At 37.5% G+C, this 17,812-nt stretch overlaps 1 protein-coding gene across 11 annotated transcripts in view; it reads right to left on the reverse strand.

Annotated features, from left to right (window-relative positions):
* The window catches only part of ACBD5 (acyl-CoA binding domain containing 5), a 36,309-nt gene extending 18,714 nt beyond the window's left edge, over positions 1–17,595 (reverse strand). For 3 of the 11 annotated variants that reach the window (XR_009053086.1, XM_057730552.1, XM_057730553.1), the window contains exons 1-9: positions 17,254–17,392; positions 15,964–16,138; positions 11,852–11,972; positions 10,328–10,400; positions 7,781–7,895; positions 7,651–7,683; positions 3,486–3,620; positions 1,863–2,066; positions 1,013–1,119 (exon numbers count right to left, since the gene is read on the reverse strand). Coding sequence is in view for 10 of the 11 variants with exons in the window: in XM_057730552.1 (XP_057586535.1) it covers positions 1,013–1,119; positions 1,863–2,066; positions 3,486–3,620; positions 7,651–7,683; positions 7,781–7,895; positions 10,328–10,400; positions 11,852–11,972; positions 15,964–16,138; positions 17,254–17,286 (996 nt within the window). In the remaining variant the exon portion in view is untranslated. Of the gene's footprint in view, positions 1–1,012; positions 1,120–1,862; positions 2,067–3,485; positions 3,621–7,650; positions 7,684–7,780; positions 7,896–10,327; positions 10,401–11,851; positions 11,973–15,963; positions 16,139–16,326; positions 16,467–16,777; positions 16,992–17,253; positions 17,393–17,475 lie in introns of those variants that run through there. The other 8 variants (XM_057730554.1, XM_057730556.1, XM_057730557.1 and 5 more) reach the window with 6 other exon arrangements.
* Positions 17,596–17,812: the final 217 nt, after the last annotated feature.

A 17,812-nucleotide genomic window follows, 5' to 3' on the forward strand; every position in this document is an offset into this window, starting at 1 on the left:
TAAGAATCCGCCTGCCACTGCAGAGGTCACGGGTTCGATCCCAGCTCCAGGAAGATCCCACATGCCACGGAGCAGCTAAGCCCGTGTGCCCAAAAAAAAAAAAAAAAAAAAACCATCCTAGTCTTTATCAGAAAAAGGTGACAAAGAGAAAAAAAAAATTCATGTACTTTTTTTGGGGGGGGCTGGGGGGTGGTGGGCAAGGAGTTCCTTTACAATACTGTGTTACTTTCTGCTGTACAGGGAAGTGAATCAGCTATATGTATATATATATATTCCCCTCTTTTTTGGATGTCCTTCCCATTTAGGTCACCACAGAGCACTAAGTAGAGTTCCCTGTGCTAAACACTGGGTTCTCATTAGTTCTGTATTTTATACACAGTACTGTATATATGTCAACCCCAACCTTCCAATTCATCCCACCCCCCACTTTCCCTCCTTGGTGTTCATACGTTTGTTCTCTATGTCTGTGTCTCTATTTCTACTTTGCAATTAGGTTCATCTGTACCATTTTTCTAGATTCCACATATATACATTAATATTAGATATTTGATTCATGTACTTTTAATGGTTTTCCAAATGTTAGCTTTCAATATCAAATCTTAATTAACTGAAATTTGAAAAGTATTTCCACTCAAAATTTCAGTCCAATGTTATTAGTCAATGTGAAGAACAGATTTATTTGTTTGAAACTTTTCAGTCTTCTTGACTGTGAGTCAATGTCTCAAACATAAGGCCTAGCATAAGGAGTTCACCTTCTGCCTCCCATCCCATCTCTCTTAGAATATTTATAAATGTAAAAACATGATAAATTATAATATTTAAACATTTTTGAAAATTCAGGAATTTTATATATTCTTTAATTCATAAAAAAACAAAACACAAATGTTTAAATATGTTAAAGGTATGTTTTCAAAGTGGTGAATAGCACACACATCTGTTATTAGCAGAAGTTATGCATGGAATTCTGATATATCACTTTGAAAACTTACCAATTAAAAAATGTCATTTTTACCTCTTCTTGTCCAAACTGCTCCATGGAATCACAGTAAACTTCACTGTCTGAGTCACTCGTCAAATGCTGAATTCCTGAAACATCTTCAACATGATCATCATTTACATCTAAATATAAACAAATGTCCAGGTAGAATAATTATTCTCTAACTGAAGAAAAATACATTTATTACATTTTCAAAATTATCAGCTCTACAGTATTTTCATATTGGGAGATAAATTTGATGTACTTTCTTTTAACTTACCAAAATTTTAAATTTAGTCAGTAATTTTTATGTGAAAAGATTACAAAGTATTTTATCATGGAATTATACAAAGACACTGTCCAGATCAAACTTATAAAAACTAAATAACTTTATATGAAAAACTGACTACCAGCTAAGGCCCTAAATTTGGGATGCAATTGTACACATTTGGTTGTTACAGTAAGAAATGGTATTTCTTGGTTTCTCTAGCAAATTACAGCAATGTCAATAATTCACTATACACATACTATAGGCTCACCCCTAGAGCCCTAACTTATGCAACAACTATAACTTATCTTGCTGACCTGAGAACAAAAGTATCATATAATTAGAGCTCTGAGTTAAAAGAAACATCAGTAATGAAAGTAATAATTTCAAAGATTTTATTTTAAAACTCCATACAAAAACACAATAAAAAAATATAAAAGCCTTGGCCCTATTTCGGTCTTTCAAAGCTATAAACCCTTAAAATATTAATAAACCTTAAGATGTTACTGAATGAGAGGTTTTCAAAATTCTCAACTGCTCCTAAATATCCTAAAATTATTAAAAGAATGTATCATTCATAGGAAAGAAGCCGGAGAAACAATTTTGATGGGACAGTACCTTGCTGAACACAGACAGCAGTTTTTCCAGTTTGCTCCAAGTTTTGATCTACAGATTTTACTTCCTCAGGGCCTCTGTCACTCAGGGAAGGACTGGCATGAATGTCGTTCTGTACACCCTGAACAAAGCTGTCTTTATCATAGCCATCAGTGACAACGATCTGCAACTTCTTATGGTCTGCAGATTTCATCATCATTTTCTTATCTTTTATGTGAAAAAGGAGAGATTCATAAAAGTTTACTGAGGAAAACTTCCATGCAATATGTTCTAATAACAGGTAGTTATTTCCCCAGCCTGTCATAATCCATTTGAAGGGCTTCCTACGTGGACCAGAGAGATGGTGTGCTCCTTGAAAAGGGATTAATTATATGCTGAGAGCTCACCCAAACTGTGTTGGTTTCAAAACTGCTTCAGTTCCCTGTAAATCCTCTAGAACCCCTTTTAAGAGATAATCTCTCGGGACCTCCCTGGTAGCACAGTGGTTAACAATCCACCTGCCAATGCAGGGGACATGGGTTTCATCCCTGGTCCAGGAAGATCCCACATGCCACAAAGCAACTAAGCCCGCGAGCCACAACTACTGAGCCTGTGCTCTAGAGCCTGTGAGCCATAACTATTGAGCCCGCGCGCCTAGAGCCCGTGTTCCTCAACAAGAGAAACCACCAAAATGAGGAGCCCATGCACTGCAATGAAGAGTAACCCCTACTCGAGAAAGCCCATGTGCAGCAACAAAGACCCAACGCAGCCAAGAAATAAATTAAAATAAATTTGTTTTTTAAAAATTATATAAATTAATGTTAAAAAAAAAAGAGAGAGATAATCTGTTGAGGTCTGTTCACTCTCTCAGGCATGGGCAAATTGCTCCATAAGACCTGGCCAAACTAAGAGGTCCATATAGCCAATAAAAAGAGCCTTCAAAGAAGGTATTATTTGTCAGACTTTACTGGAAATTGAAGGCAAACTAAGTTGTATGGTTTGTTTTAGTGTCTTTCTGCCTCCCCTTTCTAAAATAGTCTCCCCAAGAATCACTGGTACTCTTACTGACAAGGCCTCCCTAATGCAGTACCCTACAATTCCAACGTTTCCTCTTCATCAGAATCTCTGCTTGTATCCTATTCTCTGGAATCCATGCCATTCTTGACAAGATATTGAGAGTTTAACTTGTCTCCTCTCCTTGGTAACATATGCATATTCATACCTTAAATGAATACATTTCTTTTTCTTTCATTTTTTTTTTTGGCTGTGCCAGGTGGCATGTAGGAACCTTAGTTCCCCGACCAGGGATAGAATCCGTGCCCCCTACAATGCTAGTGCAGAGTCTAAACCACTGGACCACCAGGGAAGTCCCATGAACACACTTCTAATGCAATATTTCAGGCATTAAATCTAGGAGTGGCCTATCCTTGTTAGCCTTCAATTAACATCAGTCCATCTATGCTTAAGGCTGCCTGTCCCTGAACTCAGTAGTAGAGCCTCTTGGTCCACAACAAACCTGGTTATAGGGTCAACAGCCCTCGTCCCTCCACGTGCCCTAATCACACACAATGCCAAATCAGTCCAAATTTCTCCATAGCCTTTCCTCTTAGCTAACGTAAAGTGATTAGCCAATCACCCAAAGATTACCGTTATCACTTTGTTCTGCTCCTTTCACATCTTCTTGGGCCTCTTCTCCCTCAGATTCAGCTCCACTATCGCTGCTTTCAGCTTTACCATTAACGGTTTTGGGATGTGGTGTAGAAGTTAGAACATTACCAAGATCTAAAATATGAAATGACCATTTCATCTTTAATGCTATAACACACAATCTTGTTATAATGTACAAATAATACTGTAATTCACAAATAACTAATAAAATAAATCTTGAAGTAAAAGGTTAGAATTTTCAAATATAATTAATAGTATTATTTTCTCTGACTATAAATATATGTACATTACATTAATTCCTCCAGCTATCAGTTCACAACAAAATGATAAAGCTATCTTAAATCCTTTCTGAACAAGGCAGAGGATAAATTATTTTTAAGGCAATATAGATCAAAATGTAAAGTTAAGAGATTAATGATCTTTATACACAGTAAATGAAGAGACAGTTTCTATAGCTAGCATGCTGAAAATATAAGTTTTGGCCCTAAAAGCAATCTTATCAAATATTATAGTTGGGCTACATTACAAATTTTTTAATCTTTTAAGCCTTTAGCCTTTAGGGCCTCAGATGCACAACTTACTTTACTATGTCTTTACAGTTAAGCTTTTTTTTTTTTAAAAAAGCATTAGTTACTGTGATTAATCACTTAAAAAAGCAAATTTTCCTATTATCCAAAGTCATACCTTGAGAGTAAACACATTGAAGCTTCTCAAACATTAACATGCATAGGAATCACCTGAGATCTACTTAAAATCAGTAAGTCTGGGGTAATCTAAGATTCTGGATTTCCCAAAAGCTCCCATGTGATGCCAATGCTGACGGTTACTGGACCACATTCTGTTCATTGGGAATTATATTTCCATAACCCTGAGATGCTGAAGGCAACCTAAGTGGCTCCTGGCTGAAAACAGTGGTCTTCCTCCACAAACTTCTGGGTTTTATTTTCAGCTACACCAAGTCCATTTTGGATGCTTCCACACATCCCAAATAATATATTAAATCTCCATTCATCTTAAACAGTCAAACCAGTGTTCTTATTTAAGTCCCCCTAACTAGTAGAACTAAGGAGTAAAAATTCAACTCTATCGTAGGCATTGTGCTCTGTTCTCTCTTAAAGAATCATGATGGCAGCATAGCTTTTGAATCTCCCTCACTCTTCCCCTGACAACAGAAAAAAAAGAATAACAACTGACAAAAACAAAAAAACAAAAACAGAAACACTCACCACCCAGAGACACCTTTAACAAAACAAAGCATGAGAGAATCCCCAAAACCCCCATTAAATGGATGGTTGTAGCAAAACTACTTGACAGCATCACAGCAGCTCTGTGATGAGAGCTACAGAAAGCACAGAGAATTACTAAGAAGCCCTACGCAATATCCAAAAATCACTGTAGTGCGCCATATCAGCAGACTAAAGGACAAAAGCCCCATGATTATCACAACAGGTGCAGAAAAAGCACTTGACAAAATCCAACACTCTTTCATGAATACAATGCTAAAGAAATTGAGAATACAAAAGAATTTCCTCAATCTGATAAAGGGCATCTATGAAAACTCACAATTAGAATCATATATAATGTTAAAAACTGAATGTTTTGTTCCTGAAACAAGGAACAAGACAAAGATGTCTGCTCCACCATCTCTATTTTATACTGTGCTGGAAGTTCTAGCTAGGGCATCCAGGCAAGAAAAATAAATCAAAGGCATCCACATTGGAAAGGAAAAAGTAAAATGATCTCTGTTTGCAGATGACATGCTCTTATACATAGAAAATACTAAGTACTCTACAAAAAAACTATTAGAACTAATAAATGGTTAAACAAGGTTGCAAGATACAAGCTCAATATGCAAAAATCAGCTGTATTTCTAAAATCTACCAACAATCGAAAAGGGAAATTAGAAAATTCAACTTACAGTAATAGCAAAAAGAATAAAATAACTAGCAACTGAAAGAAGTTAAAGAAGATTTAAATAAATGGATTGGAAGACAGTATTGTTGAGATGACAGTACTCCCAAAAGTGATCTATGATTCACTGCAATCCCTAACAAAATCCCCAGCTGGCCAGCTTTGCAAAAATCGACAAGCTGATTCTTAAGTTTGCAGGGAAATGCAAAGAGTTAAGAATAATCAGAAATGTGAATTCCCTGGCAGTCCAGTGGTTACTGCTCTGTGCTTCCACTGCAGGGGTGCAGAGGTTCGATCCTTAGTCAGGGAACTAAGATCCCGCATGCTGTATGGTGCGGTCAGAAAAAAAAAAAGTCAAACAATTTTGAAAAAGAACCAAGTTGGAGAGCTCATACTTCCTGATTTCAAAACTTACTATGTATATATATTCTGAAAAAGCCCATTTGACATACGTAATCTGTTCTACTGGGCCTAAAGGGCTACTTTTAACAAGACTCTTTGTGTAAGAAACAAATTCAAGATTCCAAACTCTCCTGCAATTTGGCAACATCTTACAAAACTGGAAACACCCATCAAATGCCCATATCCTCTGATCCAGCAATTATATTTCTAACACAATTTCTTATGGATATACTTCCACATATGTGAAGTGGCATTTGTACATGTTTACTTTCAGGAGCATTTTTTGAAGATCAAAAGAGGAAACAATCCAAATTCCACTGGACTGGTACAGATTAAATAAATTATGGTATAGGTCCACATCCCTTACAACCCTTGGATCTAGACAGGATTTGAAACCCAGAGTTTTCTAATTTTGCAAAGGTCATATATTATATATAATGTATAGTATATGACACCTTCGAGTCTAAGGCAGCTCTCATTAAAAAAAAAAAAAAGGGCTTCCTAGGTGGCGCAGTGGTTAAGAATCCGCCTGCCAATGCAGAGGACACAGGTTTGATCCCTGCTCCAGGAAGATCCCACATGCTGCGGAGCAACTAAGCCCGCGCGCCAAAAAAAAAAAAAAAAAAAAAAAAAAATTAAGATTCCTATAGCAAAATACAATAGTCCTAGAAAATAGGATGAGAACTTAGAATAGCCTCGTGTCATTTAAGGTCAAGGTTTGTTCCTCCTGTACATGTTAGGTCAGGTTTTTGCTGCCAAATTGGTTATTAAAAAAGCTTTATCAAGCCTTTCGAATTTTTTAATTATAGCTAAGGGACTGTGGATCTGAGCCTTTATTATCATTTTTCACTCTTCCTTGTGTTTATAACTAGTTGTTTCAGCATCTGCCTCTGGTAGTAGGCTGGACACAACCAAAGCAGGTCCAGACTTATTCCCCTTTGTATCCTAATAACACACTTCACAGAGAGAAAACATTTAATACTTTTTTTCTGACTTGAACAAGTATGAATTATAAAAAAGATTATTTGTTAATATTTGACCCCTCTAGGCAGACAAATCAGATACAGAGTGTGGTATGGAGTTATGCCCCGTAAAAGTCACCATCACCTACTACGGCGGACACAAACCGCAGGCCTCATGACAGGACAGGAAGATTACTGTTTCCATCCATTAGTAAAAGATGCCTGGTGAATGGGATGCCAGAAAGAAAAAAAAAAAGGACAGCCAGGCTGATTTTTACTTAAAACATATATAATTGTCATTTAAAATGATTCTTATGGGCTCATTTCACTCTGCTTTCTAAAACAATTTAAAGAGCAAATGTTTATAGTTAATACCAGCAAATCTGCAGATTATTCCACTCCTGCTAGTACAGAAAAGATAAGCCTTTCGATTCTTTACTGAGAACATGAAAACAGAATTCTAATAAAAAAAAGACCAAGCAAGGTGAATTCACTGACATCCTGTTTTAGCTAGCTACACTAGTGTTAAACCATATTGTAAATACATTCACTTAAAATTAGCTGGCAAGTCATTTCAGCCATAGCATTGCTAATATAATTCATAAAGCAAAACAAAAAATATGAAATATGAATCATAAAAATAAAACCATGAATTCTGTTACAATTTTGTATACAAATGAACCATTTCTGATGTTTTGATAACCTAAGGGATAAAATTAGGGTTTATAATATTTTGGAACTTTGTGCAATGTAAATATTTGCTTGGAAAGAAAACTCAAGTGAAAAGCTCATAACATATAAATTTGTGCAGAGTTCTTTCAGCATGTAAATTTTAAACAAAAATTTCACATGGATTTCATTATTCCTACCTTCTAAGTATTTAGAGATTTTCTCCAGTCCGACTGGCATGAGAAAGTAAAAAAAAAATTAGACATATAAATATTAATGCATGCATAATATATCAGTTGCTGAAAGAAAAACTAAGTAAAATAATCCAACCTGAGGTTAAATCAGAACTTCTGCCACTCTTTTTGTCTTCTACAATTTCATAAAATGGACCAATGACATGTAGCAATTCTTCAACTTTCTCAGTCATTGGCATAGTTTCAAGAATCTGTAATCAAAAGAAACAAATCTTGTGAAAACAAACTATTAATGCGATCCACACTAGCACCAAAAAATATATTTATAATTTACTTACTGATAATTTTGAGATGAAGTTCTTTTAGAGATTCCTCAAAGTAACTATGTTAACTACATATTAATGTATACACTACCCCAGAAAAATTTCAAGTAAAGATTTAAAAGTGTTCTCATTTTGAAAACTACTTTACATAAGCTTTGTGTAAAATTTTACACAATAAGCTATAGATTGCACGTTAAACACTAAAGGCAATAATGTAAAATAAAATAGAAAATTGTGGGGTTAGAGTAAAATTACTGTGCCTGTTCTTCAACATCAAGGTAGTGTTTTTATTTTTTATTTACTTTTTATTTTTTTAAGGACTTTTATTGAGATATAACTGACATACACTAAACTGCATATATTTAAAGTGTACAATTTGATATTTGTTTTCTTATTAGTAATGTATATATGGCAATCCCAATCTCCCAATTTATTTATTTTTTTAATAGGGCAATAAATTTAACTGAAATATATATTCAAAAATGGAGAAATGAGAGAGAGCGAGAGAGAAACTATCTGGGGTTAAATATCCAGAGGGGTCTTTTCTTGTTTTTTTTGTTTAGTTTTTGTTTTTCATTTCTTTGGGGTTTTTTTTTTTCTCTTTTTTTATTAGTTATCTATTTTATACATACTAGCATATATATGTCAACCCCGATCTACCAAGGAAGTGTTTTTAAAAGGATGCTTAAGTAAAGTAGGAAATGGTAACCATACTTTCAGACACCTTCGTAACTATTTAGAATCATCAAATTTAAAGAGCAAGGTAAATTAAGTGACAAAGCATTCAAACAAATAGCCATCAACTGACGATTGACAAAATAAAGTACTTCTATATATGGAATAGTCTGCAGATATTAAAAAGACATTAGCTCTATGTGTGTTGATTGGAAAAATATCTATAAATTTTTTACAGGCAAAAAGCTATTTGCTGCACAGTATGTTTAACATGATACCATTATTGGTTTTCTTCCTTTTTTTAAATAATAGGATATATATGTCTTTACTGTATCAACCTACAAAATACAATTAAAAGCAATTATCACTACAGAGTTAAAATGGAGGGAATTAGGAAAGATTATATCAATATTTAAGGTAAAGAAAAAAGAATGTTATCAAACCAAAGCTGTAGATTATCTTTCTCTCTATGCTTTTCAAAGGCTTCTTTGTTGTGTTACTGATATAGTTAACAGCCAAAAGAACTAAGCTCTGACTTCTGTTATAGATAAACAAAGTTCACCAAACAAAAGTTGTGAAAATGTAACAAAGTGCACAACTTTGAGCAATGTAGAGGAGATTAAAACAAAACAAACTAGTCTGAATCTACCAAATAAAAATTGCTACAGAGATTAATACTGTCAAAGCATCTGGCAAAAAACAATTCCTTTTTACAGATTTTCTTTATGTTCAAAGATTATTTAAGATTATCAAACAGACCCAGATTTCACAACGTCAATACAAATGGTCCTTTATAAAAAGGCAGTAAGATCATCTTTAAAAATGCATGATTTCATTAATTTGCTCCTTGAAGAGCTAGTTAATAAAGAATGCTCTCCTTACTAGTTACCAGAGAAACTGAAAGCATCCTTATCTTATTCTGCTTCTGAAGGATTTTTGCATTCACAGAAAAATGCTTGTTACTGAGATATCCTGTGACAGGAACATCTCAATTTATGAGTCAACACTTGTGTGAGAACACTGTAGGGCAGTCTTGTTAGCTATTTCTCATAAAAAATTTCAAAGCCGAAATGTTTTCAAGACAGCCCAGGTAAGTCCCAGACTCCTGAGTAAGGGAAAGCAATATTTTTAAAGATTCCTATTTATATACTTTTTGCAGAAGTCAGCTGTAGAGAAAGACAGTAACGACAGAAAAAAACAAAACAAAAGAGCATGTCCTCACAATGCGATATGCCTTAAAGAAGACACATTTACCTTAAGATGAACTTTGATGAGACAGATAAAGCCCTGATAAGCTCAATAACCCGGATTCTATATTCTAACATATTAGAATCTCTTTGTTCCTAAAAACAAAGCGGCTAATTTGCCTGATAACAAAACGAAATCAAAGCTGCTCTAAATAGGGACTTCCCTGGTGGTACAGTGGGTAAGACTCTGTGCTCCCAAAGCAGGGGGCCTGGGTTCAATCCCTGGTGGGGGAACTAGATCCCGCATGCATGCCTAGATCTCCCATGCATGCCTAGATCCCGAACACATGCCGCAACTAAGTAGCCCACATTCCTCAATGAAGATCCCGCGTGCCACATCTAAGACTCAGCACAGCTAAAATAAATAAATAGATATTTAATAATAAAAAAGGAAAGCTGCTCTAAATAGTTTTTTCTATTGTGAATTATTTTCCTTACCTTTTTCATTTCTTCAACATATGCAATCATGGCTTCCTCTTTGGTCATATCACCTAGTGAACTCCAAGCATCCCTAGAAATAAAAAATACCCACATAACAACAGAAAGACACCTGATTTCAATTGCTTAGAATATAATTTATAGTTATTGCTATAGCATCATTAATTTAAAACAGGCTTTACTTAAAGCTATGTTAATGTCTCCAAAGGATCTCTTTATATGTGCCACTTTGAAGAAAAATATCACAGTGAATAACATGGCAAATTAAATAGTATCTAAAACTAAGAAGTATAAAACCTACCTATAGACCATAGATTATAGAGACTACATTAGAGACTACAGACCACAGACACTGTAGACTGTTCATAATTATTTGCTAAGAACCCTTTTAAAAATCTTTATATCATTGTAAAGAACAGTAACAAAAATGGACATTTTAGAAAACTCTACATAAACTCTCACAGTCATGTTTCAAATGAACAGAAGTTTTGCTTAATTTAAAGAAGAGTCTAACACTTGAAAAATGGAAAAGGTTTCTTACTTCTAAAAAGAAAAAATGAAAATGTGAGGGACAGGAAAATTTCAAAGCCTCAAATAGTGAGAAGAGCCCTCTGACATGTTTGCCTAAAATGAAAACCTCATTTTAGAGATATTTTCCAGAAGCAGTGTAACTCCACCAATGGTCAATTCTAAGAAAAATCATTAAGTGACAGGTTAAATGTAACAGCTTAAACAATATTGCTGTTACATTTAACCTAATATCTTACAACTATTCATAAAGTACAGGACTAAGAAATCCTCAAAGGCCTTTAAGGACTTCCAGTGCAGGGTGAAGAAACTTAGCCACCAAAACATGTGGCTCTTAAAGACATACTCTGCTAATTAGCACACTCTGTTCCTGACATATACAACACACGGTCATGTTAGACGTCAGATATCTTATTAGACATTTGTCACGTCTTCAATAATGTTTAGGAACATCAAATGTTAGTCAACTGGAAACACGGCAGAGGTATTTTGTGATTCTACTAAAAATATTAAAATTCAAATTTCTATTCAAGTACAGTGGGACAGGAGTGACAGCCTAGATAAAAAATAAGGCAGAACCTGAGTCATGCTCCTAGTTATTTATTATCTCAAAGGCTCAAAGCAAACAATGTCACCTGACAAGCAAAAGGCATTCTTTTTCTTGGCAGGTCAGAGGCAGGAGAGTTTGCCTGTTTCTTTAATGCAGTTTGGGACTTACTCTTGGCATAACAACAAGAAAAAACTCCATAAAAGAAAACACTAACTGAAAATGCTTTTATATCTTTGATAAATCCACCTCTTTTGATTTCATTGTTTTCTTCTCTTCCCCAAGACCTTCCTATTTGTGTGAAATTGTGTTAAGAGCACAGAGCAGATAAAAATGTATCCAGTACCTAGAATACTCTACACCTATATCCATAACCACATAAATAACAGTCAGATGACAATTATGTCATTAAACTCAAAATTCTTTCATAGCTTTCCACATAAAATTACCATTTATATCTTCCAACAGGATCCCAGAGTGCAGGCTTTGATAGTTTACAGGGTCCTTCCGTTGCCTGTTTATAGAAGCTATAGAACTTGAGCATCATTTCATTTGTTGGCTGGAATGAACCTATTGGATACATTAAGTAAGATCACTTGGAGAATACAACTGATGAGCTAATGTTTAGTTTTTTAACATTTCATTAATAGTTCAGACAATTTATTCTTATTTTACAGAAACAAAAGTTATGGCTCAGTTTCTTTATTCCTTTGATTTGAAAATACTGAGACTTTACACTTTAATAACAATGCCTAACACAGTTCAATAAATAAAAGAATAAATGAATAAACATGCTGTGGGTGTTTATCAAAATAACTGGCAAATGTCATTTAAAAAAACAAATAAAATACAGAATAACTGTATCATGCAACTGTAATAAGGTACTGCTATTAAAAAACTGTGACAAACTACACTAGCACAAATGAAAAAGTTAAATATATACTCTGCTTAATAAAATTGCAACAGTAAGAAATTCAACTTCTCTTGGCTAAATTTCCGATTTCTCAGTGGATTAGGAACTTTGGCTAAAGCCAACCAGTGTGTACTGGTAGAAGAAGAATTAATCCAAGATAAAACAGATTTCTCACTTCCCACCTCCATAGTTTTGGACATGTCAATTTTCTGAAGATCAGTCTTCATATGTTTCTAACATATCAGTAAATCTTTTTATGTTTAAAATTTTCAAATTGTTTGAACAAGTGCTACAAGTTGCAATACACTTAACAGAGAAAAATTGGAATATAAATGTTTCATAATAACTAACTGGCTAAATAATTATGATATATATATGATGGGATTATTTATAACTACCGCCCTTAAAAATTTTACTGTAGAAAATATAAAAAATAGCATGAGAATAAAAAACAAAAAAATAAAAAATAAATAAAAAAATAAAAATAGCATGAGAAAAGTTTCATGATCTACCAGAAAATGAGAATTCAACAGCAGTTTAAAACACCATATCTAGCACAATCCATTTTTACAAAATAAGCACTTACAAATTTAAAAAGCAGAGTAAAAGGAAACATCAAAATGTTAAAAGAGGATATCACTAGGTCTTAGGCATATAGATTACTCCTAGTTTCTTTTTTGCTTACTTGCAGTTTTAAAAAATTTACATTTACTGTGTATTACTTTTATTCCAAAATTTATTATAAAAAAAATTAAAGCTGTAAAAAGATATTTTTAAAACTTCATAGATTGCATAATAATCTGATAACATGTAGTAATCAAAAGCTAGTAGTTTATCAACATTGTGAAAATTACAACACAGACAAGCTGAGGGGTGGTATTTCAGGTTTGGCCAGGAGTGAATAATTAATTCCAAAATCACAATAATAATTATCTGTACAATATATGCTCATTTAGGATATAGTCTTTCTTTATACAGCAGAGGGGAAAAAATGGAGAAACTATAGTTAAAAATGTTTACCTATTTATATAACACAAACCTAAATTAAAAACATCAAAAGCCTCATCTCATGATATCTTCAGTAAGTCAATTAACAGAGATTTAAAAGTTTATTGGTTAAGGTGAATAACATATCATTAGGTTACAGCAAAAACTGATAACGTGAATTGAATGCGTTCTGTGTATAAGACACTGTCCTCAAGCTCTTCACACATAACATCTTACAGAAAAACCCAAATGAACTTTTTGGCCAACCCAATATATTTGATATACAAGTGTTTAAAATATTATATAGGAAAATAAATTTCTAAAGGTCAAGGGCATAGCAAACATAAGTGCGATAGGATTCATTATAACTTTATGCCATAAATAAAGATTAAGCAACAAGCAACAAAAAAATGTAAGATTATTTGCAAAATAATCCAGGACAGATGACACAACTTAAGTTTTACTATAGAGCTTCCTGATGGCACAGTGGTTAAGAAATCACCTGCCAATGCAGGGGACACGTTCGATCCCCGGGCCAGGAAGATTTCACATGCCTCGGAGCAACTAAGCCTGTGAGCCACAGCTACTGAGCCTGCACTCTAGAGCCCTCGAGCCACAACTACTGAAGCCAGAGAGCCTAGAGCCCATTGTCTGCAACAAGAGAAGCCACCACAATGAGAAACTCGAGCACCACAACAAAGATTAGCCCCCGCTCACCGCAACTAGAGAAAGCCTGTGCACAGCAACAAAGACCCAATGCAGCCAAAAATAAAATAAATAAATAAATAGATAAATAATAAAAAAAAATCTTAAAAAAAAGTTTTACTATAAGATATTTAATGATTCATTATAACAATACTTCTGCTTCAATTACTATCAATTTAGTTTCAGGGGATAATAGTAAAGTACTGAACACTGCCCAACCCAGCTGCTATTTGGCAGAGGTTCTTAACTTTGCAATACCTTCTTAAGTATTATATAAACACAAACTGTATTTATACTTACGTGGGATTCCTAATAAGTGATATATGATGTCAGCAAAGATAGCCAACTATCATCAAGTCTACTCTACCAATTTTCAAAAAATATAAAAACGTGTGGTTTAGAAGGATGAAGGTACCATTTAAACAAAACTCTTAGAATCATGCCTTCCTATAAACTCCCATCATCGGACATTTAAAAAATCAATACCTAGGGCTTCCTAGGTGGCACAGTGGTTAAGAATCTGCCTGCCAACGCAGGGGACACGGGTTCGATCCCTGCTCCAGGAAGATCCCACATGCCACGGAGCAACTAAGCCCATGTGCCACAACTATTGAGCCTGCACTTTAGAGCCCGTGAGCCACAACTATTGAGCCCATGTGCTGCAACTACTGAAGCCCACACGCCTAGAGCCCGTGCTCCACAACAAGAGAAGCCATGGCATAAGCACAACGAAGAGTAGCCCCCATTCACCGCAACTAAGAGAAAGCCCGCACACAGCAACAAAGACCCAACAAAACCAATAAAATAAATAAATTTTAAAAAAATTTAAAAAATCAATACCTAAATAAGTTCCTGTGTTATTTCTTTATATTTTATTCATTCACTCTTCTCTTTCAATCCCTCATATGTCCTCCTCCAATTTGATGTTTGAGGTTACAAAAGGAAAACTATTTTGTATATATTTGTTTTCAAAACCTTTTGTATTTGCACTTAATGAATATTTGTTAATGGTATTCAACATTCATTACTTAGCCAAATGATAATGAAAATAAAAACCATGACATTAAATACTGTAGTAAAATATTAGTGTTGTATTCAGTGAGTTTTACACTCTGGCACAATGATAGTGCTTAAAAGCATCATTTAAAAAATATAAGTTTATTGTGAAAAATAATTCATATAATGCAGAAAGATATGAAGTGAAAAGTCAAAGTCCCCCTCTCCAAGACTCTCCACAGAAGAAATATTTGAATAATGGCCCTAAGCTTCCCAAGATTTGTCAAAGACATAAAATTAAAAGTTCAGAAAGCTCTGGAAAACCCCAAACAGCATAAATATGAAGAAAACCATGCCAAAACATCATAATCAAACTGCTCAAAACCAAAGATAAAGAGAAAAATCTCGACAGAAGCCAGATAAATGACAGGTTAAATATGAAAAAACAACTCCAATGACTTTTCACCCAAGTTGCAAAAGTCCCATATGAGTATAAAAAAGAGAACGTTAGTACAACTTTTTTTTAAGTAGTAAATATACGTGTACTTTTTAAATGAGAGATCGTTTTACAAATGAATATAGTTGTTCTTTCCTTTCTTTCCCTTCACATCAAGTTCTCAAAAACTAGACTTTATAAGTATGCGGCCCCAGGTATCCCATCCCAGATTTTTTTTTAAACATACCCAAATCCGCAATCATTAAGACAAGACTTTTCTTTTCAACAACAATATAAACTCCTTAAAATCTGGATAATGTATTTGTCTCACGCTTGAAAGATCAGCAGGCACTTAATCCACATCCGATATCTTCGCTTTAATTACATGTCTTTTCAACGCTGAAAAGAAGTAGGTTAAATAAGCAGGACTGGAAGCAGAAAGAAGGTTAAAGGAGGCGAGATTCAGAAACTGGGGCCTCAGGCCTCTGCAGGAGGCTTCTTCAGCGGGGCCCAAGAACACGTACCATTTTTTGGCAAACTCTGGATCACCTTCACCGCCGCCTCAAACCGGGTTTCATGCACGGATCTCGCGTCCGCCATCTCCAGCCGCCAGCGCCGGCCCTGGTCCCAAGGTCTGTCGGCTGGAATCAGGCAGCAGCAGCAGCACCAGCACCAGCTTTCCCAGGAGCCTGCATGAAACTGGAACATGGAGCGCAGTCGCGGATCAACATGTCCAAAGGGAGGAGGACCCGCAGCGCAGCTGGTCAGCTCCCCGTGGCCCTGCCCTATCCAGGCCACACAGTCCGAGATGGCCCTGCTCCTTCCTCCTCCCCGGGGCGTGACCTAGGCTGGGGAGGCCGGGCCGCCCAGACAGAAGAACAACTCACCGAGAGGAAGAGCATCTCTAGCAGAAGGCGGAGGGGCCCCGGGCACTGGTGGTCGTGATGCCGCTGTCCCACCCGCAGGACCCTGGCGGAGCAGCCACACCCCCCATCCCGGCGAGGTCCGTCTGCCCCTCCGCGCCCCCCCCCCCAGCCCCGCCCCGGAGCCTCGGGAGGACCCACTCGCTGCCGCCGCCGGGGGCGCAGCAAACTCCACCCAGCCGCCCCGCGGCCTCCGCGGTGACGCGCGCTGTCTGTCTGTCCCTGGAAAGGGGGCAGGAGAAAGCGGTAAAGAAGAGCAGTGAGGTGGCTCGGCAGAGGGCCCGGGGCTCGCTGTCTGAACTGGCCCAGCCGATGAGTGGGCGCCAGGGCAGCCGAGGCGGGGTTGCAGCGCGTGTGGGCACCGCTGGGCCAAAAAAAGAAGAAAAAAAAATAGACTCTGGTCTCCAGCGCCTACCCCATCTTAGGTGAAGATTTGAGAAAGGTGGTGGGACTTAAGCCAAGAGCTTTAGATCCGGAGAGGCTTGGTGCGAACCTCAAGTTCTGCCATTTGAGTTCTGTGACCTGGGGCACGTTCCTGAGGCCTCTTCAGTGGCAACCTTCCTACCACCCGAAAAGGCAGATGAAAGGATTAGGGATGCCGGATGGGGGGTGCTTAGCAGTGCTTGGCTCGCAGGTCTTCGAGAGCTTTAGCCGCCCCGAGACAAGGACGTCCGAGCAACAGCCAAAGGACACGTGAGGCCGCCCGCTGCTTAGACTGGGCGGGGGAGGAGGGAGAGCACCTTCCCCCGCACCACCCTCGACTTCGAGCCCCAGGGAGCCAGGCAAGGCACAGCACCAGCCCGAGCGAATGGGCGACAGGGCGTGGGGGAGGGGCGAACGAGGGACCAGTACGGATCCTCGACGCTAGAAAGGGGTACCCTGGGCCTTCACCTTTCTAGCACATCGCCCCGCGTCTTCAGGCATCTAGGGAGCGCCCCCAGGCCCGCCGTGGGGGCACTGCTGTGGGTTCTGGGGGTGGAGTCCTGCGGCCCGGAAAGCCCAAAGTCCCCAGGTTCCTTTGTCAGTTCGGGATGGGTTAGGAGGGGGACTAGTCCAAATCTAGGCGCAGACTCTAAGTTATTCTTCCCTTGAAGCCGCGGTGCCGGCATTTACCTTGGTATTGCCGGGCAAGGCCTGTCCGGTAAGGTCCCCGACGCCCGCCCCTCGCCCTGCCCCCGCGGGCTTATGGGATATGTAGTCCCCGCTCCGGGCGCTTCCGGACACCGCCCTCGGGCGGCGGGCGTTCCACCCCCCTGTTCCGGGTCGGATTCTTTGGTCCCTCAGACGCTGGGGCCGTTGCGACGGAAGTCCCGCCCTCCTGCCGCGTCGCACTTTGTGCTCCTTCCAAACACTGCATCCGCTTCCAGCCAAAGCGACAGAACCTCGGTGGTGGCTTTCAGAGGCATCCTGGTGGGGCCGAACTTGAGTCGGAGCACTGTGGTCTCATTTC

Source organism: Hippopotamus amphibius, chromosome 4 (assembly GCF_030028045.1).
Source record: "Hippopotamus amphibius kiboko isolate mHipAmp2 chromosome 4, mHipAmp2.hap2, whole genome shotgun sequence".
NCBI classification, from domain to species: Eukaryota; Metazoa; Chordata; class Mammalia; order Artiodactyla; family Hippopotamidae; genus Hippopotamus; species Hippopotamus amphibius.